We start from the raw sequence: 16340 nt of genomic DNA, 5'->3' as shown, positions 1-16340 counted from the left end.
TCAGTTTCATGAATAAATGAATGGCTGTTTGTTAGAACGAGACATCAGAAGTCTCAGTTATTTATATTATAAAATGATCATTTCGGTCCTGTATGCTGATTGGTCAATACAGCGTTCCAGTCATGTTATGATGTGAAACAGCTGTTCACCAACAACAGTTTATATCACTTTACAGCACACATACAGAACAGCTATTAACCCCAGTTTACATGTCAGTAACTATACAACTGGAAGCATAAGTCTTGATGAATTTGATTAATAAAATATTGTTTTTATGAAAATTTGCCTCAATATCTTTATTTTGTAACCGTTTTACAAAAGCAGTAAGGCACCTGAGGTTGTGTTGTATTGTGAAAATACTCGTGTCGAATCTAATGGCCGTGACTGTTCACAACATAACACATCTGTAAGTGCCTAATTGCTTAAATGTAGTTTAAGCATCAAAAAGTATTTTTGTCTTAAAGATTTGAAGGAAATATTCGGATGTTTACTGGTGAACTATAGTTTCCTTTTAAGTAGGTCACTTTAAGGCTGCGTCAGTTGCTGTCGTTATTGGAAGCTCCGCCCAGGAGTGACGATCTGTGAAGCCCTTTAAAATCACGCCAATTTATCGGCAGATCATTCAACGCTCCGCCCCTGATGCGTTAGTCACTGTGAACATATAGGCTGGAGCATGGCGCCAATTCATCAGAATGTTTCTCCTTGTCGTCGGCTCAGGCCTTGCGTCTCTCCTCTTCTTATCGCTGTCAGGCACACAGTGCTCGTAGAGATTGATTGTGTTCATTGCAAGCGTTTGACACTCAAAGCGTTTCGCTCTCGGCTTGTTTCTGGGGAAGCTGACGCCGGTCCCTTCTGCTCCTGATATCTAGCGAGGACGGGATATTGAGCACTGAGAATTTGAGGGTTATTGTTGCTGGTTTGAGCCTGCGTCTCTCCATTTTTCCAGAGCTGCACGAACAGCTTATTTTGACTTGACATTCTCCCTATTCAGTGAAAGTTCAGGTCTCTGGCACTGCCGCCTTTGTGGTGAGTGATAAATACGCCATGCCATGAATGGGCGCTTAGGCCACCAAGGTCTATGGGCGGCCCGCTGTCTGTGTAGTGACACCCCTAGCTAATTTTGTCTGGAACTCGCTTGTCTTTTTTTCCCACTGTTGTAAGCCGGGAAAGAGAAGTTGTTCACAACAATGTTACTGTTTGTGCTGTTGCTTGCTCCGTGTCAAATGTTTGTCATGTACCAATAAAAGTTGTGGCAATTGCTGCAGATGCTTGCAGATCAAACGTGCACAAAAATGAGCTCATTTACAGCTCCCATTGTACAACATGACCGCTGCTGTGTCAAGCCAGTGTCCTCTGGCTCATTACACTGACACGTGGCGCATCTTCTAGGCATTTCCATTTGGGTACTGAGCACAATCAAACTTTGCTAATTTCTTCGGTTTGCAAGGCATCCGCATAGCTTCAAACGGTGTTCTGTCCTTTCCCTGTGGTGGTGCGGGATGCGCCCGTCTTGCACTCAGAGGTACGAAGTCTCCTTGCCAAAGACGTGATTGAGACAGTGCTGCGTGCGACGCACAGAAAGGCTTCTACAGCTGCTATGTATGAACGGTGGGCTGAGGGCCATTCTTGACCTGAGAGAATTGAATTGTTCACTTACGAAGTCTATGTTCAAGATGTTTACTCGGAAGCAAATTTTGTCTCACATTCATCCTCTGGACGGGCTTGTGTCGATCGATCTGAAAGACATACAGTTGAAGTCAGAAGTTTACATACACTTAGGTTGAAGTCATTAAAACTCATTTTTTTAACCACTCCACAGATTTAATATTAGCAAACTATAGTTTTGGCAAGTCGTTTAGGACATCTACTTTGTGCATGATGAGTAATTTCTCCAACAATTGTTTACAGACAGATTGTTTCACTTTTAATTGACTATATCACAATTCCAGTGGGTCAGAAGTTTACATACACAAGTTAACTGTGCCTTTAAGCAGCTTGGAAAATTCCAGAAAATGATGTCAAGCCTTTAGACAATTAGCCAATTAGCTTCTGATAGGAGGTGTACTGAATTGGAGGTGTACCTGTGGATGTATTTTAAGGCCTACCTTCAAACTAAGTGCCTCTTTGCTTGACATCATGAGAAAGTCAAAAGAACTCAGTCAAGACCTCAGAAAAAAACTGTGGACCTCCACAAGTCTGATTCATCTTTGGGAGCAATTTCCAAACGTCTGAAGGTACCACGTTCATCTGTACAAACAATAGTACGCAAGTATAAACACCATGGGACCACACAGCCATCATACCACTCAGGAAGGAGACGCATTCTGTCTCCTAGAGATGAACGTAGTTTGGTGCGAAAAGTGCAAATCAATCCCAGAACAACAGTAAAGGACCTTGTGAAGATGCTGGAGAAAACAGGTAGACAAGTATCTATATCCACAGTAAAACGAGTCCTATATCAACATAACCTGAAAGGCTGCTCAGTAAGGAAGAAGTCACTGCACCAAAACCACCATAAAAAAGCCAGACTACAGTTTGCAAGTGCACATGGGGACAAAGATCTTACTTTTTGGAGAAATGTCCTCTGGTCTGATGAAACAAAAATTGAACTGTTTGGCCATAATGACCATCGTTATGTTTGGAGGAAAAAGGGTGAGGCTTGCAAGCCGAAGAACACCATCCCAACCGTGAAGCATGGGGGTGGCAGCATCATGTTGTGGGGGTGCTTTGCTGCAGGAGGGACTGGTGCACTTCACAAAATAGATGGCATCATGAGGAAGGAAAATGATGTGGATATATTGAAGCAACATCTCAAGACATCAGCCAGGAAGTTAAAGCTCGGTCACAAATGGGTCTTCCAAATGGACAATGACCCCAAGCATACCTCCAAAGTTGTGGCAAAATGGCTTAAGGACAACAAAGTCAAGGTATTGGAGTGTCCATCACAAAGCCCTGACCTCAATCCCATAGAAATATTTTGGGCAGAACTGAAACAGCGTGTGTGAGCAAGGAGGCCTACAAACCTGACTCAGTTACACCAGTTCTGTCTGGAGGAATGGGACAAAATTCCAGCAACTTATTGTGAGAAGCTTGTGGAAGGATACCCAAAACATTTGACCCAAGTTAAAGAATTTAAAGGCAATGCTACCAAATACTAACAAAGTGTATGTAAACTTCTGACCCACTGGGAATGTGATGAAAGAAATAAAAACTGAAATAAATCATTCTCTCTACTATTATTCTGACATTTCACATTCTTAAAATAAAGTAGTGATCCTAACTGACCTAAGACAGGGAATGTTTTCTACCATTAAATGTCAGGAATTGTGAAAAACTGAGTTTAAATGTATTTGGCTAAGGTGTATGTAAACATCTGACTTCAGCTGTATACTTTCCTGTTCTTTGGACTGCAGTGCCCTCGAAGGAAAATCCCAAGACCTGCCCTTCTGCTTGTCCTAGCTCCTCACACATTCACAAAATGTGTTTATGCGCCACTCACTCCGCTGAGGATGAGCGGTGTCTGTGTTCTTAATTACCTCAATGACTGGTTGCTTTTAGCACACTCAGAAGCACAAGCATGCTAGCACAGGGACCTGTTGCTTGCACATCTGGAGCATTTGGTGCTCAAAGTCAATTGGGCAAGGAGGAGTCTGCTGGTGACCAGTCGACAAGTTTTCTTCCTGGGAATGAAATTAGACTCTGTGACCATGTCAGATCAACTGACAAATGCACTCTATTTTCCGCTGCCATCGCCCCATTGGGTTTAGTACATATGAGGACTCTCCAAGGTTTGGCCATCTCTAAACGTGAGTTTTTCACTGGCTTGTCGATGCCATGCGCTTGTTTATGATTCGCAGGGCCTGCAATGTCCAGTGGGTGTTAAGGCTCACTCTACCAGGAGCATGGCCTCCTCCTGGGTGTGGATTAAGGGTGTGTCCTTAGAGGACATCTGCCTAGCTGCGGGCTGGGCTTCCCCGAACACCTTTGCCAGGTTTTACAATTTGGATGTCTCTTCCCAGATTCTTACTACGAAGGGTTTCTTAACCCTAAAAATGGCACAAATATAAAGGTACCTCTGAAAATTAATGTATAAATATTTTACAACACATTAGGGCCCACATGTTTTATTCAAAAATATTGCTTTTATTTTTCAATTTTATAGGTTGTAGAAATCATGAAAATAACATTGAAAAGATAGGAACTTTTGTCTTGTGGTCAGCTGCCTTCTCAAAAAATGCTTGCTGCCTTTTTACTTTTAGATAAAGTTTGTGAAATGATGCCAGACTTAATATACAAAGTCGCATGTCCTCAGTATTTGCAGGGACCCCCTTTTTAATATTTTTCAATAGCCCCATGTTTGTATCCCCAGAATACAACAGCCTTTTTAGGGTTGTTCACAACCTTGTTTAGTAGTGCATTGTATTTGGACTATTCTGTCTCTGAACCGTGTTGTTCTTAGAGTAATGCTTAATGTTGTACTACCCTTTGGCTAGTGCCATTATGTCAGGCTATTGGTCATGGACCATTCCAACCTTGGTGTTGGATGGTGTGGATGGCTATTTTGCGGTGCTTCAGTGCCCAGATTGGCTACGGGTATTGGTATTATGGTGTGATGATATACAATTCCATAGCATCAGCAACTGACGCAGCATCAAAGTGACTGATCTGAAAGGGAACGGTATGGTTACAACTAACCCTGGTTCCCTGTAAAGACGGAAGGAGATGCTGCGTATGCCAGCCGCAGTACTGATTTCTCACTGTAAAGGGTCCAAGAGATGCGCTCTGTCCCCTTTAGTCTTAAATCCTGATGAAATTGTGCCATGCTCCAGCCTACAGTATATGCTCGCTGTGACGCATGATTTTAAAGGGTTACAGAGATCGTCACTCCTCGGCGGAGCTTCCCGTAGTATCAGCAACTGACGCAGCATCTCCTTCCTTCCTTTCAGCAAACCAGGGTTACAGTTGTAACCATCCCATAATACTCTAGCTGCTTGTCAGGTTTATCATCATATCATGTGATATTAAAAGTCTGCGACAGGTGAAGCCTCACAGTTTTCTTGATTTTGTTTTGGCAAGATGTTTGTGTTTGTCATGGCAGCAGATATCACTCCGGTGAGTTTGGTGATGGCAGCGGTTGTCTCTCAGCTCTACAATGTTCCACCAGTCGAAAGGCCTCCATGAACTCATTGATGTCGATACTGCCGTCCTTATTAAAGTCGATGCTCTCGGCGAGATCTGCGATGGCTTTATCACTGATGTCCGTCTGCAGGTGAGAACTCAAGAGTTTCCACGTCTGATGAAACTCCTCAAATGAGATCAGACCTGAACACATGAATCACATTTCACTCTCTTATCATCTGCTATTTATGGTTTTACTGTTCATCAGTTTTCATGATGCATATACAGCGGGTTTTGAGTTCACACAGAAAATCTGAGGTTCAAAATCAAATCTAAACCTGGAAATACACAAACTTTTAGGATTTTGAAAAATGTTAAAAGAAACATGACGTGAAATGAATCCGAAATCTTTCAGATTGTGCACTATTTCTAGGTGACTAGTAAAATGTCAGTAAATGAGTGTCATTGATCTCTTTATACAGATGGTCAAATTAAAAGCACTTGGCAACATTCTCAAATCATGCTAGAGAACATGATCATCAGGTTTTGTGCATGTGGATGCTGTCATTTAAGCAAAATACAAAGACATTCTCAAATTCATGAACAATGCAACTTTTCACTCAAACTAAGATGATGTAATTCGAATTGGAAAAATCTATTGAATAATAAAAGTGCAAAATTGATACATTGTCCCCAGTGGACTTTTGGACCCAACTGTATATGAAAAATCTCTCATGGTGTCACACACTCAGAATCAAACACATGATCTGATCACCTGAATGATCCGTGTCAATCATTCTGAAGATGGTCTCCAGGTTTGAATGATGTTTGTAAAGGGTCTCCAGAAGACTCGTGTTGGCAATCTGTCCAAATTACATAAGAAGTTATTGATTGATTAGAGAACTGAAACTAGGACGATCAGAAGCCGGTTTGGTGGGAGTTTTACATATTCAAAATAATGTTATGAGTTCCATTATGTTTTATTTGTAACATTTGATCCATTTCATTATATTTTACAGCATCATTTATGTTCAGTGTCGAGATATTTTAGATTTGCATTCGCTGAATGCTTCCATCAATTAAAACACTGAAATCAGCTGTGAAATCATCCAGCATCGAGTTATGAATTCAGATTCAGTTCTGAGCGTGCACTGAATCATCCGGAAAGCATTTATGGGATCAAAATCCCGTCAAATGTGTTGCGGTCACGGATCCAAAAATAACATGCATGAATCAAAAATATATAAACACATTTAAAATATGCTGCAAAAAAAACAATTAAAAATTAAAGCAAAGTCATCAGAATTGCAAACAAAATCATGTTTTCCTTGGTTATATTACTGTTTTTGTGCTCGGACAATTTGGTCATATTTTCATTTTTTTGTACACTTACGCTGTATTTTTCTTTGCTTTTGTTTCCAAGTTCTGGAAACTTTTCCAAAACTTTTGAGTAGAGTTTTATGTAAATCAGGGGGTGTTTTGTGTCCCTATTGGTCCACTAGTTCTTGATTGACAGGTCCTAAATAATATATAACCAAGGAAAACATGATTTTGTTGCAATTCTGATAACTTTGCTTTAATTTTAATTGTATATTTTTAATGTGTTTATATATTTTTGATTCATGCTTGTTATTTTTTTGATCTGCGCTTATTATTTTTGGATCCGTGACCGCAATACATTTGAAGGGATTTTGATCCCATAAGCATTGCGTCATTATATTTGTCTATGAAATTTCAGATAAAATTTGATAAAAATCTTAAAAAGATTCAAAACATTATAAATCATAGGGTTAGGTGCTTCTGAATCTACATGACAAACTGAACTCTTATTAATCTCAATAAAGCTTTAGTGGCCAAATATTGTCCTTTAATGAAACCTTAATTTCTAACCCATACAAACTGATACACACCGTTTAGTCCATAAAAAGAAAACTTAAATGAACCGACTCCGGACATTCACATGACGATGAATTTAAACCAGTTCTGATCTGCACCTCTGAATTCACTTACACGTTTTGTTTGTCTGTAATTGTTTTAGCTTATTTTCTGTGTTAATGTTTGTCTGCGGTCACCTCAGTATTTGACTGAATGATTGACAGCTCGTTAACCCAATCATGATAGTTGAGCAGCCCGTCCTGAGTGCAACTTGTCACCAGCTGAGATCGCAAAACCCTCCACGGCAGACTCAGATGCAGAACCATCTCCACCACAACCGCCCAATTCTTCAGAGAGACCAGACCTTCAACGACAGAAACATCAGGTCTTCAACAGAGATATGAGACGTTAGAGAACCGAGAGACCAGACCTTCATCGACAGAGAGATGTACCTGTACACTTGGGGTCGTATTCCTGAAATTGTCGAATCAGGGCAGATTTGTGTGCAAACAGCTGCATCCTCAGTGCCTGTAACGCGGAACGTTCCGTTCGCCCCACACTACACACACAGAAGAAAAAACATTTGATCATTTCAAAGATTATAAATGCATCATGTAAGTGTGTGTGTGTTCACCTCTGTCTGAGTGTTAGCTCTCGTGTCGTTCGGCTGGCCTGGAATTGTTTGAAGTGAGGAATGAGGTCGGGACCCAAACGAATGTAAGCGCCTCTGTTACTGCCAATGTCATAATAGTTTGAGGCTGAAAATATTGTCAAAACCTGCAAATACAAACTCTGTCAGCGTGTCATTATTTACTTGGATAAATGAGGAAATGACACGATGTATTCAGTCTTTTCAAACATTCACCTCAGCATTTCTACAGAGAAAAGATGGCATTTATGGTTTGTCTCACCCTGCCGTTGTGGCAGAACTCGTATCCTTCCTGTTTGCACTCGTGTGATCTGATCAGCAGCTGTAGTTTGTGTCTGTCCAGCACGTTCTGTGTGACGTCCGGCCCCCAGTAACACCCCCCACCACGAACTTTGTTTGGGACGCAACCGTTCTGAGACATCGGGTCACTCCACAGGACGTCCACTATCTAGAGAGCAACAAAACAAGGTTGGAGTGTGACTGTAGAGTTTAAAATGAGCAAAACAGAACAGAATATCGTTTCCAGGAGTGCAGAGTGAGACGAACATTATTCAACATCTAAAACACAGTTCAGTGACGGACTGTCTGCACAGTGGTATTACCATGTTTATTTTACACATGTACTTTTGGATTAATTAAAGAACCTTATAGCAGGATGTAAAGACTATGTAAATAATTCGGAACCATGATATATATTGAAATATCATGGTATTACCATCTGATTCTGCTACAGTACTTTTATTATAAACACTGACATATATTCTTTTAGCCTGAGCTCCTGTAATTAGTGCTGCAGCTGTTTGCAAGAAACCCCTTGAGTTAAGAAAGCCCATCTACAATTACAACTAAAGCTTTTCAGAACTTGAGGAGTTTCTTGCAACACGAGATATCAGCTCTGACAGATTTTAATTTTATCCCCTTTTCTCCCAATTTGGAATGCCCAATTCCCACTACTTAGTAGGTCCTCGTGGTGGTGCGGTTACTCACCTCAATCCGGGTGGTGGAGGACAAGTCTCAGTTGCCTCCGCTTCTGAGACCGTCAATCCGTGCATCTTATCACGTGACTCGTTGTGCATGACACCGCGGAGACTCACAGCATGTGGAGACTCATGCTACTCTCCACGATCCACACACAACTTACCACACACCCCATTGAGAGTGAGAACCACTAATCACGACCACGAGGAGGTTACCCCATGTGACTCTACCCTCCCTAGCAACCGGGCCAATTTGGTTGCTTAGGAGACCTGACTGGAGTCACTCAGCACGCCCTGGATTCGAACTCGTGACTCCAGGTGTGATAGTCAGCATCAATACTCACTGAGCTACCCAGGCTTCAGCTCTGACAGATTTTAATATCGTCTGTAAACAGTGTTTTCACTGTCATGAGAGATGTCGAGGTGAAGTCCAGTAGGTTTGTTTTCACCTGCTTCCACTCGTCTGTCTCCAGAAGTTCAGTAGAATCGGGCTCTGAACTGGACGAGAGACTGAGTCCAGCCAGACGGCGTTTCTCTCTCAGCTCGTCCTCCACAGATCGACCTGTCCGTCTGGACTCGGAGTGCACAGAGTGCCGTGGCAGATCCTGTCTGTGCCGCAGCGCCGTTCTGTGAGTCAGAGACTGAACGCGCCTGCGACCGATACTGACATTGTCCTCGTCCGGATCGAGAGCCACTTCCTTCAGCCGCAGGGACGCTCCACTTCTCTTTAGCGGCTGGAAAGATGAAACGAACTGAGAGAGCAAGAGAAGATTCCAGAAGAGAGAATCAATGACAGATTCTGAATGTGATCCACAACTTCATTCACTGGATCTGATGATGAAGCGGTCACACTGACAGCAATTTCTGGCAACAAACAGTGATTTCACTCTTCTATATGAATTATATTTGTTCACATGTGTGTGTGTTTTATAGGTCATTTATCTTGTTCATCATATCATGTTTTATGCACTGCTGCAATTTATAAACAAACGTTTATTTTCAGCAGCAAAAAAAAACAAATTCCTTGTCAAAATAAAATGCCTTAATTTTACATTTGAGATCAGATTTTCAAGAGGTGATTATCCCACCAATCACATTAGAGTGTCCAGCAGAAGGAACGGCCAACGACACGGTGACCTGGTGACCTCCAGAAATAAAATCACTGTCAGTGTGAACGGGATTTCACTGTTTTACTGAAACTGAAGTGAGAAACACACTCGATGTCGGTCCAGCTTGCTGATTAAGTTCAGATCCGTCTTGTCGGAAATTCCTCCGTGTAGAATCAGAACTTTCTGATCGATCACTGTTGCCAATGGCAACCAGCTGAAGATCTTCTGCAGAAGTTTAAGAATCTTCTTCCCGTGAACCTGCGACAACATCCGAGGAAAAACATCAATATTCAAATGACTGTAAACCTTCTCTAAAGGCCGTGTCACGTGTCTCGAATTATAACAGAGAGCACAACGTCTTCTAAGCCAATCATATAATGGCCCTGACGTCAATGAACCGCGTTCAGAGTGTTACACCTTTAAAAAGAACGGCCTCTCGTCTCTTTGTCGGCATCCCGGCGTGTTGCGCTTTTTGAAGGCTCCCCGTTGTGGAGGAGCTCTGGTAAAGCCAATGATTTATATTCACATGACGTATCATCATGTGCAGATATATGTTAACTGATTTCTTTACTACCACCACCTCATAAAATCGCTCCATGATCCTACAACACACTTTATGTCTCTCGAGTTCAAAAGTGTTGAAGTTCGAGTCATGTGACAGGGCGTTGACACATTTAATGAGCTGTAATGAAGTATTGTGCTAATGAAATGTGTGTGAGAGATTTTAGCAGCTGCTGATATCGAGAGCCGAACTGTCTGTGTGTGAATTGGGGTGTAAATCCTCTTAAAGTATCGTGTGTGTGTGTGTGTGTGTGTGTGTGTCAGCGATCTTTCGGTTAATCTGAATGAATGAGTGTGTGCAGCGGCCGATTAACTCACCCGATATTTGCCAAGAACTTCCTTGGTAAAGCCATACCTGCGTTAAAAAAGGTTTTCATCTTCAAATCTCTTACATCGATAACTCGTCGCTCACACACACATATATCAGTACATCGAGTGTTTGAGTCTGTACCGCAGGTTTACGATGTGATCTTCGTGGTTTCCTCTGTTCAGATGAAGGTCGTGTGGATACAGCAGCATGAACGCAAACAGAACCATGAGGATCTCGATGGATTCTTTTCCTCTGTCCACAAAGTCACCGTTAAACACATACGGCGTCTCCGCTGATGGAAACCCGTTCTAGTATAGAGAGAAATATCCGTTATTGCCGCATTCTTAAAGGCAAGATGCAGATTTCTGTGTAGCAGAAACTCACTGACTTTATAAAAGACCAGCAGCAGATCTTCAAGATGACCGTGTAAATCACCTGCGTGAGGGAAAAGAACAACTACACTTTTAAACCTTTAAAAAACTGTCTGAGCTAATGTCATCTTTTATTCTAAAAGTGAAATCATGTGTGTATGACTGATGTGTTTATTTACAGAGATTCTCACCACAGATCGTGATTTCTTTGTGTTTGCAGGTGGACACGTGACTGATGTTCGGCATCAGTCGCAGCAGCGTCCACGTGTTCCCGAGCAGCTGAAGGACGTATCGCGCGTGAAGCTTCTAGAGAGAAATCTACAGTTAAACACACTTTAACTCAAGTTTAATATTCTAAGATGAAACGATTAAACACTGGTTTATTTTGTCCCGTTCTCTTACGGTTAGAGGAGTTTGTGTAGTTACTTGTTTGTTTTTGAAGGCCTGCACCAGATCAGTGACGTTAGAAACGGTCAGCGGGAACGAGAGATGAGGACCGTTATAACCGTCAGGAACATCAATGTTCTTATAACAGAAACATCTCTCCAAATCCACATCATGACTCACTTCAGTCTCACGAAACAGATGACAGATCAGATTCTCTGACAGAGACAATGTTCATCTAAAATCAGTCGTGTTGACTTTAAAAAAGGCTGAACTTCATGAAGCTTGTGAGTTTCTTACTTTCATCGCTGGCAGGAGTGAAATGATCCATCAGATAACCAAAGAAATTATAAAGCTGCAGAAACACAAACGACACAAACACAACTGAGAATGAACACAGTCACACATAAACATGGAACCGTGTTCAGATTGATATGTTGATCCTTGTGTTTATTATGGAGAAAAGGCGAGTAGTGTTTGTCTGCGCAAAAAACAATGCTAACGGGTCTTGTGAGTGTTTGCTAGTTAGTTGTATTCTAACTGAAGTGAAAATAGACAGGAAATTGCTGCCTTTGGAGGCTGTATGCAGAGGTAGGATGAAAAAATGTTCTTTTCAAACTGTTCTGAGACCAGTTTCCTTAAAGGGAAAGTTCATCTAAAAATAAACATTCTCATCATTTATTCATCCTCATGCCATCCCAGATGTGTATGACTTTCTTCTGCAGAACACAAATGAAGATTTTTAGAAGAATATTTCAGCTCTGTAGGTCCATATAATGCAAGTAAATGGTGACCAGAACTTTGAAGCTCCATAAAGCACATAAAGGCAGCATAAAAGTAATCCAAAAGACTCCAGTGGTTTAATCCATGTGTTCTGAAGGGATATGATAGGTGTGGATGAGAAACAGATCAATATGACATTTTTTACTCTAAATTTCCACTTTAACTGTTAAAGATTTAGAAAGATGTAAAAGTGAAAGTGGAGATTTATAGTAAAAAAAAGAACTTAAATATTGATCTGTTTCTCACTCACACATATCATATCACATCACTTCTGAAGACATGGATTAAACCACTGGAGTCTTATGGATTACTTTTATGCTGCCTTTATGTGCTTTTTGGAGCTTCAAAGTTCTGGTCACCATTCACTTGCATTGTATGGACCTACAGAGCTGAAATATTCTTCTAAAAATCTTCATTTGTGTTCTGCAGAAGAAAGAAAGTCACACACATCTGGGATGGCATGAGGGTGAGTAAATAAGTTTTTTTTTTTTGTTTTTTGGGTGAACTGTCCCTTTAAGAGTTCCATTCATTCAAAAACACTGTAGGTCAAGATGTTAATTGATCACTGATCAGCTGTGCACGTTTTCCTCTGTGATATTCTGCTCTCTAGATCTGAGTCCCTCGTTCAATGCAAGTCTATGGGATTTTTCTTCCACCTGTTTTATTATCCACCAGGTAAAAAAGTGTAAATCTAATTGCTTAGAAATGTTAATGTTCTTTATCCATGACTATATTCACAGTTTAGTACGACCTCTTGAACCGCGTCACTAGTATGAGCAATGTTAATCAAACAGCTGTAATTAAACCTTGGTTTATTATATATTGTTAAAAGCCCCCTCACAAGTGCACATCACAGTGTTAGTTTCACCTTTATATGATCCTGTTCTCCTGAATACTCGATAGACTGAAAGATGTTCCACGTGCAGCGACGACGCATCTCTAATCGCGCGGCGTACTGACGATACCAGCGCTGAATGAGCAGAGCCGCACGCATCGCTGCACACACACATATACACACACATATATACATATATATATATATATATACACACACAAGGACACACACACATATATATACACACACATATATATATATACACACACAAGCACACACACATATATATATACACACACACAAGCACACACACACATATATATATATACACACACACACAAGCACACACACACATATATATATATATACACACACAAGCACACACACATATATATATATATATACACATACACAAGCACACACACATATATATATACACACACACAAGCACACACACATATATATATATACACACACAAGCACACACACACATATATATATATATACACACACAAGGACACACACACAAGCACACACACATATATATATATATATATACACACACACAAGCACACACACATATATATATACACACACACAAGCACACACACACATATATATATACACACACAAGCACACACACACATATATATATATATATATACACATACAAGGACACACACACATACACACACACAAGCACACACATATATATATATACACACACACAAGCACACACACATATATATATATACACACACAAGCACACACACACATATATATATACACACACAAGGACACATATACACACACACAAGCACACACACACATATATATATACACACACAAGCACACACACACATATATATATACACACACAAGCACACACACATATATATATACACACACAAGGACACACACATATATATACACACACAAGCACACACACATATATATATACACACACAAGCACACACACACATATATATATACACACACAAGGACACACATATATATATACACACACAAGGACACACATATATATATACACACACACAAGCACACACACATATATATATATACACACACACAAGCACACACACATATATATATATACACACACATATATATATACACACACACAAGCACACACACATATATATATATATATACACACACACAAGCACACACACACATATACACACACACATAAATATACACACACATATATACACACACAAGCACACACACACATATATATATATACACACACAAGGACACACACACACACACACATATATACACATATACATATACACACACACACAAGCACACACGCATATACACGCACACACAAGCATAAATCCAAACACACACATATACACACATACATACACACACACACACAGCAGATGTGAGTAAATGTGATTGTTTCATCAGATTAAACACACACACACACACACACACACTTGATTTCTCTCACCTGTAGCTGCTGCATGTGAATTCACAAACACAGAGAAAAACAGACTGATTGACTTTCACCATAAAAACATTAAAGTGACATTTACAAAATAAAAACTCTTATTAAAATACATGAAACTGAAATATTTGCTACTGAGACGGACAGAAACACGTGTACGAACGGTTGTTTTGCTCTGTTTCTTTGATGAAACTGATTGAATGGCAGATATTTAATTTCATGTTCATCAAATCATAATTGAATTGAATGACGTGACAGAATTCTGAATATTTCACCTCGTTCAGTTTGTTTCAGCTGCTGCTGGTTTGATTTCGTGGCTCCACATCCCATTTCAGTCTGCACAAATAAACACACGTGTATTTAAACATGTTTCACATGAGTTCACTGTATACGATATAAACCAGAAATATCTGTCAATCATGATCAAATATGAATAATCTCTTCAGTAATGAGAATTAGATTTCAGTTGAAGTCTTACCCTCTTATTTCATACTTTTGTTTTGACCAGAGACTCTAAAGCAAGATCATATTAACCCTTTATATGTTATTTAATGGAAATTTCCTCAAGATGACAGAAGACAATAAAGCCTGTCGCACTCACCTGCTCCGAGTCTGTCAGAGATCCATCAACACTGTGAGACAGACAGATCCGGAGAGAGACAGACAGGTTTGTGTAGCGCGTGAGCAGTTAATCAATCACAACAACAACGCTGTTGGATTAGTGTTAATACTGCACTCATCTGCAGCCCAGAATAGACGGATAAACAGTGTGATAATAAAAGGTTATTATAGGACAGAGAGCTTCTGTTAATCCACTGTAAACGATCACATTAATGAGGAGTTGATAAATATTTTGACTTATTGATCTGAAACAAATCAGAATGATTGTGAAATGGATCATGTGGTTTAATGTGATCATCAGCACTGAGAGGAACATGAATCTCAGTTTGTGTGACTCTTAACTCACTACATCATTTCCAATTTTACATGAAATGATGAATTTCACTTTTTAATGTGTAATACAATATTAATAACATGACTCGATTCATCAGCACTGTAAACAGTTATATACTGATAAGATATAATGTCTGTACTGAATGAAACATTTGTGCATTGATCTTCAATCCTGAATCATAAACAGAAATGAGTTGTGAATACTTGTTTCAATTATAATGTGTAATTTATCATAAAAACACAACATTGTGTGACACTTCCAGAATATACTCTATTACTCAAGTCTTTATTCAGCTATTTATTCTAATTATAAGTAGATCACAATGGGGCAAAAGGCTCTTTGATTTTAATTTCTTCCAAAAAGCAATAAAAACGTCCACAGCTGTTTGTCACTATGAAGTGTAAAATGTTCCTCTTTCATCAGATCTTTGTGTGTAATGACTAAAGGTTCATTTTGAGACAGTTTGATCTAACATTTAATAATAAAAACAATTGCAAATTAATGTAGTTAATGAATATACTGGAAATTATCACATTTATTTTGAGACTAAATATTTGTTATTTTCTATTTTGTTCAAGGTGATTATATATATATATAATTAAATTACTGCCCAATAAGTGAAAGGAAACTATTTGTGGTAAAAAGGGTTAAAGGCCTGTATTAAACACATTGTTTTACTGCAGTGGTGTGAGATTTGATATGAAGAATGATTAAAGTGTGCTGACTGATCAATCATAACATCATTTATTTATAGAATAATTCAGATGTGATTGAAATGAACAGAAATGATGCACCCTTTTCTGAAGTGCTTATTTTAAATAAGTATTATCTTCATTTGTTACTCAAAAAAGCATCTTGATGTCTCAAAAGTATTTGTTTTATTTGGCACTGTGCCCTATAACGATTGCCCCGGGATCTACACTGTATCGATAT

At 39.6% G+C, this 16340-nt stretch overlaps 1 protein-coding gene across 1 annotated transcript; it reads right to left on the bottom strand.

Annotated features, from left to right (window-relative positions):
* Window positions 1–4118: 4118 nt before the first annotated feature.
* On the bottom strand, window positions 4119–13131 carry LOC127430454 (serine/threonine-protein phosphatase with EF-hands 2-like). The gene is made up of 15 exons (XM_051680223.1): window positions 13006–13131; window positions 11655–11709; window positions 11397–11572; window positions 11162–11276; window positions 10988–11034; window positions 10741–10907; window positions 10608–10644; window positions 9837–9986; window positions 9069–9371; window positions 7905–8090; window positions 7628–7770; window positions 7446–7552; window positions 7191–7357; window positions 5894–5981; window positions 4119–5322 (listed from the first exon to the last, which is right to left on the bottom strand). Exons 1-15 carry the CDS (start codon window positions 13129–13131, stop codon window positions 5105–5107), a joined length of 2085 nt encoding a protein of 694 aa, XP_051536183.1. The 3' UTR covers window positions 4119–5104.
* Window positions 13132–16340: the final 3209 nt, after the last annotated feature.

This window comes from Myxocyprinus asiaticus, chromosome 40 (genome assembly GCF_019703515.2).
Source record: "Myxocyprinus asiaticus isolate MX2 ecotype Aquarium Trade chromosome 40, UBuf_Myxa_2, whole genome shotgun sequence".
NCBI lineage: Eukaryota > Metazoa > Chordata > Actinopteri > Cypriniformes > Catostomidae > Myxocyprinus > Myxocyprinus asiaticus.
This window is presented reverse-complemented; position numbering and strand designations above follow the sequence as displayed.